Below are 17,284 nucleotides of genomic sequence, written 5' to 3' on the forward strand. Positions count from 1 at the left end.
CAGTTAATGTGGACCAGATCCCTTTGCGGAATGTGGAAAAACTGCGAAGTAGGACTCCTCCCTCCACTCACATACACACACCCCAGGAATTTTCATGTGTGTGTACCTGGGTACCAGAATGATGAAAATATGTAAATAGTATTTATACTTTACATATGTGAGACTAAGATTACAACAGTACACGTATTTACTTAAATCTTTTATTATAAAACCTTTGTTAACCTTTCCTGGAACAGTCGCCTGTCTGTGGTCCTAAAATGCAGAGGAGACCCCTTGGTGGTGGGAACAATCATGGTACAAAGCACTGGTTTGCCGCTTGGAAGTCTTTATTATATTCTTTCGGCACGATCAAGAATTTAATGACTTAATTGCAAGAGGGGGAATAAAATTTAATGCCTGCTAGTTTTTATTTGCATTGATCGGTAGCCAATCAGATGGAAGGAGCTGGAAGAGCTGGTGGCCAGGATGTGTATGGTCCAAAAGGATCATACCTGCTTTGGTCCTAATTTGAATGGCTTGCATGTATGTCTTCAAGGGTGGGTTGAGTGCTGCCAAAAATCTGTTTAGCGGTTTTGATTGCCCATTGCAGTTTGTCCTTTGTTATGTGTGTTCGTGTGTGTGTGTGTGTGTTTATTTTTATTCTTTATTTTCCTTTCATACTTTTACGTTATTATGATGCGGTTCTTTTGTCCAGTTTGATCAAGGCTCACATTTTATGTCCAAGGTGTTTCAGCTAGCTATGTATCAGTTGGGCATACAACAGGTTAAGTCCAGTGCTTATCATCCAGCGTCGCAAGGAGCATTAGAGAGGTTTCATCAAACTTTGAAGAATATGATCAAGACTTACTCTTTTGAGACAGAGAAAGATTGGGATCAGGGTGTGCATTTCTTGTTGTTTGCTGTCTGGGAATCAGTTCAGGAAAGTTTAGGGTTCAGTCCCTTTGAGCTTATTTTTGGTCACAATATACGTGGGCTACTAAAGCATCTGAAAGAACAATGGCTCAGTCGCAATCCTAAGATAAAACTTTTAGACTGTGTTTCTACCTTTCAAAACAGGCTTTCAAAAGCTTGTGAGCTGGCCCAACAAAACCTAAAAACTTCTCAAGCCAAAATGAAACAAATTTATGACAAAAGTCAAATTGCAAGAAGTTTCATTCCTGGTGAAAAAGTTTTGGTCCTACTTCCCATTCCTGGTCAACTACTCAGAGCTACATATCTTGGTTTGTATCTAATAAACAAAAAGGTTAGCGACACAGACTACATTGTCCTGACCTGAAGAGTTCTTCGAGAGACTGATGGCAGGGAAACAGACTGTCAATCTTGCGAAGTGCGAGTTTGGAAAGGCCCTATTTGAATTCTTGGGGCATGTTGTAGGCCATGGCCTGGTACAACCAGTTGGTGCTAAGGTGGAGACTATTGCACTTTTTACAGTTCCACAGTGTCAGAAGGAGCTTATGAGATTCCTGGGCACAGTGGGCTATAACAGGAAATTTTGCCAACATTTCTCAGATGTTGTGTTTCCACTTACTAACCTTTTGGGGGAAAGGGTTAGATTTAGTTGGGATGGCAGTTGTCAAGCTGCATTTGAAAGGGTCAAAGCCATATTCATGAATTCTCCAGTGTTACAGGCACCAAACTTTGAGAAAGCATTTAAATTGCAAAGTGATGCAAGCTATGTAGGTGCAGGTAGTGTCTGATGCAAAAAGATGACTCAGGTCTTGATCTTCCGGTATGCTACTTTTCCAAAAACTATGATAAACATCAAAGTAAATTATTCAACCATCGAAAACGAGACTCTCTTACTGGCTTTCCAGCATTTTCATGTGTACTTGGGTACTATCACATTTCCAATTGATGTCTTTACTGATTAGAATCCCTTAACTTTTCTTCACAAAATGAAGAACAAAAATCAGACACTTATAAGGTGGAGTTTGAGTTTGCAAGGATTCAGTCTTGTGATCAAGCACATTAAAGGTCGAGACAACATTTGTGCTGATGCACTTTCCGGATTGTGAAATTGTCTTTGATGTTTGATACTTGAGATCTCGGAAGCTAAGCGCGTTTGGCCCTGGTTAGTACTTGGATGGGAGACCGCCTGGGAATATCATGTGGTGAAGCTTCTCTCCCTGGCTAAATCCAGAGGGGTTGCATCAAGAAGGGCATCCGGCATAAAACTGTGCCAAACAAATATGCGTTCATCTAAGATGACATGCTGTGGTGACCCCTAACGGGACAGCCATAAGGAAAAGAAGTATGTATGAAGTATGACAGTATACCAGAAAGCTGGCAAACCAAAAACTATCCCTTTGAATTTGTGAATTCAATCAATGAGAGCAGAATGAGTCTCTGTGTAAGTTTAAAAATGCACCCTGGCAGACCCTAATAGTAGACAGGAGCACAGACGTAACAGGACACAAAATGCTAGTCATATATATCAAATTGACCCCTCCGTACAGGGCACTTAACCACGCCTCCTGAAGTTACGTCACCCTACGTGTGCTAACCTCAGACAATTAGCAAAAATGGCGGCGCAGGAAGAAAAGACTAGAGCGAAATTGTCCGATTTACCAGCTGATTTCTCACTCGCATTCTTAGCTAACAGTGAAATATCGTTGAAAAGCAGACAGCAGGGCTTCAAGTATTTCAGCGAGGGGTATTTCAATGGTATTTACATGCATATCGACGGAGAAACCATTGATATTAGCGCGAGCTCTTTCCGGAGTCTGAGGAAGACCGAGAAGCAACATAATATAATATATTATAACCTAAAGACGAATTCGTCATTGACAGTTTCCTATTTTCGTGTTACATATCACACTTTTGTGCAGAATCTGTATGTGTATCTGTATAGCCATTTGTCAACTGCCGTATGAAGGAAAAGAAGGCGAGGCTTGATTTACGAGTTGTTTCTCTCGTTTTCTTTGTGTAACGTCACGCGCTCCCCTCAATAATTATTCTTGAATTAGTGCCGAACCTACGTAAGTCCCGACCGAGTATGACAATCACTACTTTATAGTCTCCTCAAACATCCTTCCTTCAGCCTTGGTGTATCGGTCCACGTCGAAGGCTTTTAGGACTCGCTAGTCCGGTTTAGCTTAGCTCGGGAGCCGCCGAACAGAGACACATTTGTGCAGTCAGATCATCTCAAAATATCGCTCAACACAGATCAAGTGTGTCAATCATTCACACGTAGCTATGTTATGCACGCGAAGAACTGCTAATTCATTTATATGAGACATGTATTGAAAATCAAATATAGGGCTTACCTTCGTGCAAACATATCTGTTCCAGTTGATTTTTAGATGGATTCAGTTGATCATACGATCTTCCACAAAGTTTGATCCATCGAAGACATTTTTTGTACTCGGTCTTCTGTTCCGGTTGATATTAGATGGATTCAGTGGATGATGCGATCTTCCACAAAGTTTGATCCATCGAAGACATTTTTCGTACTGGGTCTTTTGTTTTGGAAAGGGTACGAATTGAACTCCACCAACCAGCCTTTCAGGATACCTTTCGTCACTATTACAAAGTCCGTGAATACACCTCTTAACCTTATCTATTTTTAAAGAACCCAAATACACGATAAAACGCTAACAAAAGCTATACTGGACCATTCAACGTTGTTTGAGGGAACGGCGGGTGCAAAAAAGGGGGCGTGGTTTATGGAGATCTCTGGCCTCTGGTCAGCGACGCGGATGACGCAATTTCTACGGAGGGGTCAATTCATGGAGGAAACTGATGTCAGCTATAAAACTGTGTAAGTTGGCCAGATGAGTTGTATTAAAAGTGGCCAGATGAGTTGTATTAAAAGTAAACTAATGAAAATTGCTGTTGCAATTTGATTCTTTGAATAAACCATGAAACTTTCTATGATGATGGTTGATACTGGTGTGTGGCCACAGTGAGCACTTCTGATACAGTGTCCTCAGTGTGCTCAGGGATCTTGTCTGTATGCCGACAGATGAAAAATTAGAGGGAACATTGGTTGTGTGTGTGATTAAATTGTCTTAAACGCTACACAACTGCTTTGTCATATTTTGCTGGTTTGAGCAAGGGGATTTTAGTCTAAATTCACACATAACTTTTTTGTGGCAGTGCTAAAAGGATGACCGCTGTGTAGAACTGTCTTTCTTTCACTCACCTGCAGCATTGCCACATGATGATTGTAAACACAGTCCTTGAAGAAGTACGCATAGGTATCCTCTTCCAAAAAAGGCCTGTTTCTCCCATGTTTAAAAACTTGCTGCCGCCATCCCTCACTGATGAGGTTAGGAAACTCTTTTCTCCACGCGCCATACAGAGGCACATTTCTGAGGCCGTATCTTTTTTAAATGTTTCGAGCTGGCCTTTGCTGGCCAAAAAGCCTTGTCCTCAAGGGGGCGAATCACAATGCGGTGTCCAACAAGGAGAAAAAGGCCCTGTCCAGAGCCCTGGAGGACATCCTAGTAGTTACCACAGTGCCCATACCTGTTTTGCTTTGAATGCTCTTTTGCAATGGTTAATATGCTTCTATTGACTCGCGTTGGCTTTGTTTGCTTACGGTTGTTTGTTTACCGACTCACGGTTGCTTTATTTAGAACGTGTTTGTGTTTCTTACATTTTGGACCGCCCTAAGGAAATAAAAAAAGAGTATTCGTGGAGATTTGGCCAAAACTGGCTGAAGATGGTGATAGAAAGACATCCCGCGTTCTCCTCACAAGCAAAAGTTCCTCTTGTCAGGAGGGGGCCCCACTTCGGCGAAATGGAAGTGATTCAGAACAACGCGCTAGACTTTCTGACTTTCTGTACTGCAATAAAAATGTTTTTTAATTATTGTTTAACTCGACACCTGTAGTGTTATAATTATTGTCTCAAGTGGGCAATGTATAAAAGCTGTACTGTTGATTAAACATTCTTGTACCCATACGGCAGCCCCAGCAGAACGGAAGTGAGGCCCAAACAAGGCGTCGCAGGCATTCGGTACTACACGAGAAGACCACGCAATTGCTTTGTGACTTTCTGTATAAAAATTATTTTATTGTTATTGGTTAACTAGACACTTGTTGTCACGACCCATCGGAACGGAGGTCGGACCCAAATGCAGGAGGACACGGAAGAAGCAAGGTAGTTCGGGGAAAAACGTTTATTATTAGAAGGTCGGGGATCGAGCAGGCAGTCAGGTGCAGCAGCGGTAGTTGGGACGTCGGGCAAAGAGAGCAGGTGACCGGGCAGGCAGGAGTCGGTACATGGGAGATCGATCAAGGCAGGCAGAAGTCTCAAAGGAGTCAGGCTTACGGGGTCGTTCGGAGAACAGGCAAAGGTCGGTACACACTGGTTGACTGATCAGGGGTATGAGAGTGCTGGAACGGAACATGATCCTCAACGATCTGGCGGAGCAACAGTCATCATCGGGGTCCTATATATACACGGGATAATCAGCCCGCATGAGGCGCAGGTGTGTGCCTCCCAATTAGCGCGAGCGCGCGGGCACCCGCACAGCCCGGGCTGGAGCGGCAGGATTGTGACACTTGTAGTGTCATTTTTGTCTTAAGTGGGCAAAGTATAAATGCTGTACTGTTGATTAACCGTCTCTGGGCCAAATAAAATTTTGGAGAGAGAAAAATCTGGTTCTTTCATAAAATGATACACTGGACTTAAAATTTTCAATTATATTAATATTTTCTTCAAATTTGCAACCCCTGCCCGCAAAGGGTGGTACCCACCTGGCTGCTCCTGCTATAATGTATATTATATTATACATTTATTCTACTGTACATATTTATAAGGTTTTATAATTAAAGATTTAACTAAATACCTCTTTTTGTCTCAAATATGCAAAGTACAAAAATTGTTTAAATATTTTGAACATTCTGCTACCTACATAAACATACATCCCCCTACTTCGCAGTTCTTTACTTTTTGTGGGTGGTTCTGGTACCAATTAACTGCAAAAAATGAGGGATTACTGTATTTAGATACACTAAGACAATCAACAGCGTGTACGAGACAAGCAAAACAAGGAAATGGGTGGGAAAAGGGAAGTTGCAGGCTGAGGCTTTGATGATGCGCAACCAATCAGGTCACGAGTAAAAGCCACCCGTGATCTCATTACTCGATGTCATGCTGGGAAGCAGTCACGCGCCTTGTATCTGCAATATGCTGATCTGGCTATTTTTTACGTTTTGTTTTTTTATTTATTAAAACCCGCAAAGTATTGAAGTCGCAAAAGTAATCTGCGAAGTAGCGAGGGAACCCTGTAATGACTTAAAAATAACAGCAATACCATCACCTTCAAAGTTCTTTTCATGCCATATCTCTTTAATTAACTTTCTGTCCCTTGTAATTACAGGTATGAAAAATGCCTGATCTCCATAAGGGTCTGAGTTATTCTGGAAAAGACCCTGCATATGTCAGTCATATTCACAGACAATATTCTTTATGGGTGGAGAAGGGGCCTGTTGCATCTCATGAGCGGTGGTTTCAGGCGACAGGGGATTGGGAGCGGGATCTTTGCGTGGTGTGGCCCAGAGCCCAACATTGACAATAGTCTTTACTCTATCTGTCAGACCTAACATTCCATTCCTGGGTAATCCGCACCTGTTGTGACCTCCCTTTTAGAAGTCCCATATCTTTGGGTTTTGCTCTCAATGAATTCCAGGGAGAATTGTTGGATAATCTGTTTTTAATTCTCAAGTCCCCATTTATCACCGTTGTTAACCTAACTGGCTGTGTGTTAGCACACCTCTGTTCACCATTTTGAGATATTGGTAGAGTGGTTTTAATTTCCCAATTGTCCATTCACATCAAATACACTTCAAGACGATGGATCTTCATTTTTAGTATTGACACCCTCCAGAATAGTACTCAATTGAAAAGGGAGGCATCTTGACTGCTAATCCTGTTGCTAACACCAGACTAGTTGTGTTAATTAGCATGAATCTCTCACATAGTAGAGGATATCAAAAAATATTGCAATATGGGAACAACCTAGGCTCGTGAGTTAATTCGGCAGCAAAGGCGTACCAAGTCCATCCATCCATTTTCTTTGCCGCTTATCCTCACGATGATCACGGGGAGTGCTGCAGCCTATCCCAGCTGTCAACTGGCAGGAGGCGTGGTACATCATGAACTGGTTGCCAGCCAATCGTAGGGCACATTGAAACAAACAGCCACACTCGCAATCACACCTAGGGGCAATTTAGAGTGTCCAATTAATGTTGCATGTTTTTGGAATGTGGGAGTAAACCGGAGTGCCAAGAGGAAACCCACGCAGGCACGGGGAGAACATGCAAACTCCACGCAGGCGGGTCTGGGATTGAACCTCAGAACTGTGAGGCCAACGCTTTACCAGCTGATCCACCGTGCCGCCCGGTGTACCATTTTTTGCCAAGAACGAAATATCCTGGTTTCACTAAACCATATCAAGAGTGTTTGAAGTTTTCAGGAAAAAAAAAGATGATCAACATACTTCTGCACCTTGTCTTTTAACAAAAGCTCTTCGCAGTTTTGGTACTTTCTGTGGGGGAACCTCTAGCTTGTCAGACCGTGTCCAGGGTCAGTGGCTGATCCAAGTTGGCGTTTGGTTTAGCAACACCTATCTGTTCAGGTGTGAGAATTCACTGTATGATAGGAACTGATCTAAGTTTTAACATTTAAAACCCATCTCAGACATGAGTCCACCAGTAAAAGAGTCCGGCGGGAAATGTTCACTACATATGACGACTGCTGACTTGGTTTGGAAAAATTTCCTCTTGTTTGCACAAATCTGACAGTCTTCTGAGGCTGAGGTCTTTGGGGAAATAATGTAAACTGTGACCAGAATAATTCGAATTGCGACAAAACTGAACCACACACTTCTTCACCATCATTACGGATTGATTTTAGTTCACAATCACTGAGAAAATCTCGAAACAAGTGTTTTTTTTCTTTGGTGTCAACAAGCAATGTTAGGAGCGATAAAGCCATTACACAGACGCAAGTCCTCGTTGTGACATCAGAGGTAAGCCACATAAAAGTTTGTCAGATACGGTGGTAAACTAGATCAAAGTTTACAGACTTTAATTCATAAATACTTATATTTTTGAAGAAAAACGTCAAACAAGATATGCATTTTATGGTACAGTTGAACATATATTTTCATCTAGATAAGATAACTTGCGCTTGAAAATTTACGTTACATACACTTCAAGGTCAAGTGTCATCCCTATAAACATATAACATTACTCACTTCAATGTCTATATGAAAAAATAAATATGAGCGGAGAGCGCGTCAACCATGCGCAAAGTTGCGGAAGTGCCATTCGGCATCCAAGTGGTCGCCATACTGGCTGTATTAACTGACGTGACGTCACCCCAGACATTCGTCATTGGAAACACGCTGTGGCCCCTACGATGGGACACGCCCCTCCTGACACGGAAGCTCTTTTCGAAGAAGACAACATCTCACAATCGAGTGAAGGGCAATATTACCCTATTGTTTCGAGCCATATTTAGATGATATGCTGATCACACCCAAACCACCTCCCCGCCCGATCCACCACTGCGCGGCGGTGCTAAAAACGATGCCACCCGCGAGCGACGACGACGCGGCAGCCAAACCGCCTCCCCTGTCCGATCCACTTCTGGCGGAGATGAGCCACCGCGGCCCCGGCACCACAACAAGCCACCCCAGCCGATAAAGCCGGCAGCCGGCTTGGCATTGTCGACAAGGCTGGGAAGGACAATGTGGCAATTCACAAGGCCTGCGGAGGCCATCCTTCAGCAGCTGCTGCACGGAAGGCTTCCGATGTGCTCATCGACACATTTAGCAGCCCTGACGTATGGATTACGCCCCCCCAACTATTGTTTTTTTTTAGTAGCTGTATATACACCTACGTGTCATTTGGAACCCACGAAGCTCTCATCCTTTGTACCTGTGCAATCCATTTTTCACGACGAACTGGATCTTTTGGAAAAGCATGAAGAGCAAATCCATCCTCCCGAGTGTTCAAGCAATATCCAGCAATGCAACGATTCGACATTTTGGCTATCACAAAGGAACAATGACCTATCTTCCTGCAGGTAAAACTAATAGAAAGAAACAAGTCCGCTTGAGCACACAACTGCCTCCAACATCACTTCCTGGTTCTTCTCAAAAACAAATTCCTCGAGAGGATTTTCATGACGGGAGTTACAAAAAGCCATATATGTAAAAATCATGTTTTTGGGTGAAAAAACGGATGGGTCCATACCGGCTGCCATTTTTTGATTAATAACATACTAAAAATCATCCATTTCATGACACTTGACCTTTAACTAACAGTCCAAAAAGCGCACGAGAATACATAAACATTCATATGTCAGAAGATAAATGCTATTTTGCGCATAAAACGCCGGGTACCTTCAAGGACCCCCACGAAACCTCAAAACAAAGGTACACCCCTCTTAAAAATTCTAAATAAACTCAAAATGTAAATCGAAGATAAGAGATCTAAGTAGAGGAGGAAAAACAGTAAACATTATCATCCGAACTCATGCAGTGTCTTCGCGACTTTGACAGCCTCTGATGTCACTTCCTGTTCTTACCTTGTAGTAGACAGTCACCCCTCACTCATTAATTAACACTCCAGCAGCACACCAAACTCTCCAACAACAATAAGTTGCTCGGTTACACTCACACTTCCCCTCATCTACCTTACTCCCCTCCGCACTCTTAAAGTGGTACACTCATAGAGATCTTGCAGTATTTTTAAATTCACATCAAGGCTCCGCTTCATCCTGTGAAAGCTCATGCCCCAAAACATCACTGCTCTCAAGGAGATCTGCATTGAGGGGTAAAATACCAGCAACATTGTTTGAAAACCTTGTGAAGATGTTTTGACCTTGATTTATTTGTGTGATACAGCAGCAAATAAGTATTTGAACACCTGAGAAAACCAATGTTAATATTTGGTACAGTAGCCTTTGTTTGCAATTACAAAGGTCAAACGTTTCTTGTAGTTGTTCACCAGATTTGCACACACTGCAGGAGGGATTTTGGCCCACTCCTCCACACAGATAATCTCTAGATCTAGTTTCAGATCCCTCCAAAGAATCTCTACTGGGTTTAGGTCTGGAGACTGGCTAGGCCACACCAGAACCTTGATATGCTTCTTAAGGAGGCACTCCTTGGTTTCCCTGGCTATGTGCTTCGGGTCATTGTCATGTTGAAAGATCCAGCCACAACCCATCTTCAATGCTATGACTGAGGGAAAGAGCTTGTTCCCCAAAATCTCACAATACATGGCCACGGTCATCCTCTCCTTAATACAGTGCAGTCGTCCTGTCCTATGTTCAGAAAAACACGCCCAAAGCATGATGCTTCCAACCCCATGCTTCACAGTAGGGATGGTGTTCTTGGGATGATGCTCAACATTCGTCTTCCTCCAAACACGGTGAGTGGAATTATGACAAAAAAAGTTCAATCTTGGTCTCATCTGACCACAAAACTTTCTCCCATGTCTCCTCTGTATCATCCAAATGGTCATTGGCAAACTTAAGACGGGCCTTGACATGTGCTGGTTTAAGCAGGGGAACCTTCCGTGCCATGCATGATTTCAAACCATGAAATCTTAGTGTATTACCAACAGTCACCTTGGAAACACTGGTCCCAGGTCTTTTCAGATCATTGACCAAGTCCTGTTGCGTAGTCCAGGGCTGATTCCTCACCTTTCTAAGGATCATTGCAACCCCACGAGGTGATATCTTGCCTGGGTCTCCACTCCGATTTAGATTGACCATCATGTTTAGCTTCTTCCATTTTCTAATGATTGCTCCAACAGTGGACCTCTTGTTACCAAGCTGCTTGGCAATTTCTCCGTAGCTCTTTCCAGACGTGTAGAGTTGTACAATTTTGTCTCTGGTATCTTTGGACAGCTCTTTGGTCTTGGCCATGTTCCAAGTTCGAGTCTTACTGATTGTATGGGGTGGACATGTGTCTTTATGCAGTTAACAACCTCACAAAGGTGCATCTGATTCAGGATAATACATGGAGTGGAGGTGGCCTTTTAAAGGAGGACTAACAGGTCATTGAGGGTCAGAATTCTAGCTGATAGACAGGTGTTAAAATACTTATTTGCAGCTGTATCACACAAATAAATCATTAAAAAGTCATGGATTGTGATTTCTGGATTCTTCTGTTTTGATTATCTCACAGTAGACATGCACCTACGATTAAAATGTCAGACCCCTCCATGATTTCTAAGTGTGAGAACTTGCAATGTAGCAGGACATTCAAATACTTATTTTCTTCACTGTTTATACAGTATTATGAATTTGTTTTATTGATAAAAAAATACATTGCATAATAATAATAATTTCCTACTAAATTATTTTGAAAAAAATGAAGTTTTTTTTTCTCTCATTTTATCTCATAGGAGAGGCCAACCTACGATGAAAATTACAGGCCTCTCATATTTCTAAGTCAGAGAATTTGCACAACTGATGGAAAACTACATTTTGCCCCACTGAACTGTACTTGGTCAGATGTATTAAACTAATAAAAGATAGATAATAGGAAAGAAAGAAGCATCTTGCTACAGAAAGGTCGTGAAATAATTACAAGTGTGGATATTTAAAGAGCGAGCCTCTTTAAATATCCACACTTTTTGCACCCATTCATTTGAATGTACCTGCTGCATTATGCACTTTACATGTGTATTTTGGCCACACATTCATTTATTCGTTTATTCATTCACGGGTGTATTAAAAAAAAATATTGGACTTTGTCAAGGTCTCCGCTGAAATGTTGTGTTTGATAAAAAATCCATCTCAAATTATTTTTCAGCGCCTCTCAGGCCAAGGTTACTGTTTCTCTGCGTCCCTACCTCCAATGTTAGCTGCTGCAGCCATCGAGGCCCTCAGCATTATGCAAGAGAATCCAGGTACAAGTTCTTGAGCTCTTTCTGTTTACATTGGTCCCTTCCATAACAAAATGACATTAGTTTCTGAGGCAAAATTTCCAATAGCCCATTTTTTGTGCATTCACACAGCATCCGAGATTCCTGGAACATTTATGTAAATCAGCCTGAAACTGCAACAAATGTAGTTTGGGACTCAAATCTATAACCATATAACCAATTATGACATTAAAGCAACGAGGCAGACAATAAAAATTGCCCTTTAATCGTTTTTTTTCCTTGTGCATGTATACAATTTTGTCCTGAGTCAAACACCAGTCACACTGAAATGAAGCTAAGATATGAAACGTACAATAAAGCTGCCCTACGGGGCAAGTGCCAGTGCAATCTGTAGGCCGGTCCCAAGCCTAGATAAATGCAGTGGGTTGCGTCAAGAAGGCCATCCTGCTTAAAACTTTGCCAAAGAAATATGAGCGTTCATCTAACAAATCCTATACCGGATATGTCGTGGCCAAGGTTAACAACGTCCGCGTCGGTGGAAATTGTGGGTCAAAGAGAAAGTAGAGGAGGAAAGCGAATTCGTTAGCAGAAGAAAAGTAACACACCTCGCCTACAACTGAGTGTAGGGATTTTGAATGTTGGTACGATGAAAGGAAATGCTCAGGAGTCCGTTGACATGAAGATTAGGAGAAAGATTGATACATTGTGGATCCAAGAGAGCAAGTGGAAAGGTAGTAAGGTTAGAAGTTCACTGGCAGGGTTTAAATTCTTTTACCATCGAGTACCTCAGTAGAGAAATGAGTAGGAGTTATTTTAACCCTAGAGAACCCACAGGGTCACAATTTTAAAAGAGGAATTGGATGTTTTGGGTTCTCTAGCGTTAAAGGAAGAGCTGATTAAGAATGTCTTAATTTAGGGTGTTATATATAATGTGAAAAGTGGCTATGCCCCAGAGGTAGGATGTGACCTAGAGTTGAAAGAAAACTTCTGGAAGGAACCAAATGAAGTAGTTTTGAGCATCCCAGACACAGACAGATTTGTGATTTGCAGTCACTCTGATGTGATGGGCGCGTATCCACCCACGCACCATCGCACTTGCAAATCTGCACATTTGAGCACGAAAAATCACACGCGTAAAATTTGTTGCGAGTAGAAATACATAGATATTGAAAGACATTGCTTATTTTGTGTAGTCTTAACATTCATTTCCATGTTTATTTCATAAATTGGTAAGAAAACCAGCCTGATCCTAATCAGTATTCACCTCGAAACAGGAAATGCAAGTTAATCATACTGAGCTTGTTCAGAGGTTATGCCAAAAGCACATGTTCCGAGCTTCTACATGTACTGCGAGCGCATTTACGTTGAAAGTCATCAACATCATGACCCTTGTCAAAGGAAATTCAGTTACACTGAAAATATTTCTGGAATATAACACAGGTAATGTTTCAGTGTCTAACTATAATAAGTATGAGATTATTTACTTTGATTTGATCTCGTGCATCTTCCTCTCTAACACCCACTGTCCTCATGTCCTCCCTCACATCATCAATCAACCTTTTCTTTGGTCTTCCTCTCGCTCTTTTGCCTGGCAGCTCCATGCTCACCACCCTTCCACCAATATACTCACTCACCACTGTTTTATAAACTTTGTCCTTCATCCTAGCAGAGACTCTTCTGTCAAAAAACACACCAGACACCTTCCGCCAACTGTTCCACCCCGCTTGGACCCATTTCTTCACTTCTTTACCACACTCACCATTGCTCTGTATTGTTGACCCCAAGTATTTGAAGGCGCCCACCCTCACTATCTATTGTCCCTGGAGCTTCACTCTTCCTCCTCCACCCCTCACATTCATGCACATATATTCTGTTATACCTGTGGGCTAATCTTCATTCCTCTCCTTTCCAGTGCATGCCTCCATCTTTCTAATTGTTCCTCATCTCTCATATTTCATCCCTGACCCGGAGATTTCTGAGGGTTTTTTTTTTTGTTTTTGTTTTTTTTTAGATTATGCCTCTCACAATGGAGATCCACCGAAGTTGAAAATTTCACACCCCTCCATGTTTTCAAACTGGGAGAACTTGCAAAATCGCAGGGTGTTTAAATACTTATTTTCCTCACTGTATGTGCCAAACCAGTAACTGAATGAGCATCACTTCATTTAAACAATGTCCTTATTGTGAATAAAGCCTTTTGTCTGAACAAAGGGGAAAAATATTTAAAAAAATCAATAGTTGCAGCCCTAGTTCAAATACCTGAATGATGTAGTTTATCATGTTGTTACTTAAGACATGCATAGCCTTGGGCATTTTTAATCCTCTTTTAATTCCCATTTTATATTTTACTAAAAAGTGATTGTGCTGTCTTTGTAGACATATTCACCATTCTGAGGGAAAAATCTGCATATGTTTACAGAGCATTAAAAGGGTAAGTTATATATTTTCAATTTCAATTCAATTCGATAGCGATGAAACTGCATGACAGCAATAGAAATCTGCCTGTTATGCAAGAGGCTGTACATTTTTTGCCTATTTTTTCAATTTTAAATAAATACATTAGGGTGCTGACATTCACGTATATCAGACCGCTTGAAAACATGGCCAGAATTGATCTATACATTTTTGCAGAGGCAGGGCTTAAAGGAAGACTCTCTCCAAAATTATAGGAATGGTGCACACATTAAAAGTTCGTAGATGAGGGTTGAGTGTTTCTTTTAATGCCAGAGTTATCCACAGATTTCACCAAGAAACATCTCTAAATTGGAAAAGTATTATCGAAATTCCTCTCTTGCTCAGACATTCCAACTGGAAAACTGATAGCCAATCAGCGTTTGCCACACCTGAAGTGCTTGCAGTTGTGACACCCCACTGTTCGTGGATACAGCTCACTGAACAGAAAACATCCACTATCTGGCATTTTGTGGCCAATTTTTGTAAAAAATAAATTACAAACGAACAAAACAAAAATAGCATGATGTACAATGTGCAAGCCTGTGCGCTTGAACCCAAATACACACAGGCGGAACTTGACGTGTTGGAGGTGGGGCGTGGCACTGACGACGAACAATAGTCCCATTATATGGACCGCGGAGATTTTTTTGATACTTTTCTGAGTTGGTTTAGATGTAGAGAATATACAGCGGCCGCGCCCAGACTTTTTTTTAATTTTCATTTTATTTTATTTCTTCTTTCCCCAAGTTTTACTTTTCAAGTAGCCAGCCTCTCGCGATCGACTGTCGGCAGGATGGTGGTGGTGGTGGTGGGGGGAGGTGTTGCACGTAAGCATCATCGTACATAGTAACTGTAAGTGTTGTGCACTAAGAGCCAATAAAGCAAGAATAACAGCAAGTCAATGCTCCGTGTTATTGCTACTCCCGCCATTGAGCAAACAAAACGAAAATAATGTACAAAGTTCAAGCGTTTGAGCCAGAATACACACAGGCAGAACTTGACTTGTTTGAGAGGGGCGTGGTGCTGACGACGAACAATAACAGCCCCATTATATGGACTGCGGAGATTTTTTTTTCAATCAATCAAAAGCCTTGAATGTCATTATATGCTGTGCATATAATGAAATGATGAGTGCTTCTCCGCAAGGTGCAGTAAAACAATCAAAATCAAAGTACATCTTAGATTAAAACAATTGGTAAAACATCAAGCACAGTTATTACTAAAATAAATAACTAAATGCAACAAAAGTGCCATTGCATAATACTCCATTACAGGCCAGTTATTTCAGTGGTTTGAGTTCAAGGAGTTGATGGTCTGTTCCCGTCTTCAAGCTGGTAGCAGCTTAAACAGAAGGCTCTGACCAGCCCATTTGTAATTCAATGAATTCTGCTGATTTTGGACCGAATGTTGTGAATACTCGACGTGGGACGCTCCTGGCGACTACTTCAGTGGACTAAAACCACCATCTGTGAAACCTTGGTTCCAAAATTGGAGTTGTATCGTTCATGTCGAAGCAGCTGGGACCGCTAACAACAAAAGCATCTGTTTTCCAATATTTACTGAGGAAAACATCAAACGCTAGTATCTACACATCCTGCACAACCTACGTATCGTATACAACAAGGATAGTGACAATAAGAAGTTGGGCGAGTGGAAACACCAACTTAAACTTGCTTATCTACCTGGTGTTTCTTATCCTAGCTTGCTAACAACGAGATGCATTTGTGATCAATTCGTGGATGTTGAAGAAACATCGAACGTGATTAACTTCATAACTTGTATGACGAGGGCCGTGAGGCCTTAGGAAATTTAACTAGTCTTATCTGAGTTCCCAAATTGGTGCCGTAGGGTATACAACGAGGACCAAACATCAATCGTCAACTCAACCTTGAACTACTATTGAGGGGCATTGTGGTTTGAATCCCCTCCATCCACGTATCCTTTAAATCGCCCAATCCTTTATATTATTAACACAGGTAGTATGCGATTTGTGTACTTTATGTGCTGACTGTGTTTATTGTCATTGCTTTCATTTTACCTTAACATTAACATAGATTAGGTAGTATGTAAATTGTGTATCTTTTGTGCTGACTTGATTTGATTGCTTCTTTTTGATTATCTGCAGCCCGTTGGGCAGCACATTATTGTGCGTCTTGTCGACCGGTCCCAAGCCCGGATAAATGCAGAGGGTTACATCAGGAAGGGCATCCAGCATAAAACTGTGCCAAACATATACGAGCATCCATCATACGAATTCTACAATAGTTAGGTCGTGGCTTCCTACACCTCCACCCGGAAATGTTAATCTACAAGGCGTAGGTAGAAATTCAGATAATGTAGGTCAAAGACCATAAAGAGTAGGAAAGCAGCTTAGTCGGAAGAAGAAGAGGAAGGCATGAACCCTAGAGCTATGTGTAGGGACTTTGAATGTTGGGACTATGACAGGAAAAGCTCAGGGGTTAGTTGGCATGATGATTAGGAGAAAGGTTGATATATTGTGCATCCAAGAGAGCAAGTGGAAAGGAAGTAAAGCTAGAAGTTTAGGTGCAGGGTTTAAATTATTTTATCATGGAGTAGATGGGAAGATAAATGGAGTAGGGATTAATTTGTATTGTAATTAATAATGGCTAAGAATGTCTTGGAGGTGAAAATCAGGTGGTGGAAGTTGAGAAAGGAAGAATGTTGCGTGGGCTTCCGGAAAGAGGTGAGACAGGCTCTAGATGGATAGGAGGATTTCCCAGAAGACTGGACTACTGCAGCCCCCGGAAGACTGGACTACAACAGCCAAGGTGATCAGAGAGACAGGCAGGAGAGTACTTGGGGTGTCTTCTGGTAGGAAAGGGGTGAAGGAGACTTGGTGGTGGAACCCCAAAATACAAGACGTCATCCAAGGTAAGAGATTAGCGAAGACGAAGTGGGACACGGAGAGGACTGAGGAGAGGTGTAAAGAATACATTGAGATGCGTCGTAGG

General features: G+C 41.8%; 1 protein-coding gene across 4 annotated transcripts in view; it reads left to right on the forward strand.

Moving 5' to 3' along the window:
- The window catches only part of sptlc1 (serine palmitoyltransferase, long chain base subunit 1), a 94,082-nt gene that overhangs the window by 65,371 nt on the left and 11,427 nt on the right, over positions 1–17,284 (forward strand). For all 4 annotated transcript variants that reach the window (XM_061800832.1, XM_061800834.1, XM_061800831.1 and 1 more), the window contains 2 exons: positions 11,786–11,882; positions 14,235–14,289. In XM_061800832.1, coding sequence (XP_061656816.1) covers positions 11,786–11,882; positions 14,235–14,289 — 152 coding nt within the window. The remainder of the gene's footprint in view (positions 1–11,785; positions 11,883–14,234; positions 14,290–17,284) is intronic.

The sequence above is a fragment of the Syngnathoides biaculeatus genome, chromosome 17 (genome assembly GCF_019802595.1).
Source record: "Syngnathoides biaculeatus isolate LvHL_M chromosome 17, ASM1980259v1, whole genome shotgun sequence".
Taxonomy (NCBI): domain Eukaryota; kingdom Metazoa; phylum Chordata; class Actinopteri; order Syngnathiformes; family Syngnathidae; genus Syngnathoides; species Syngnathoides biaculeatus.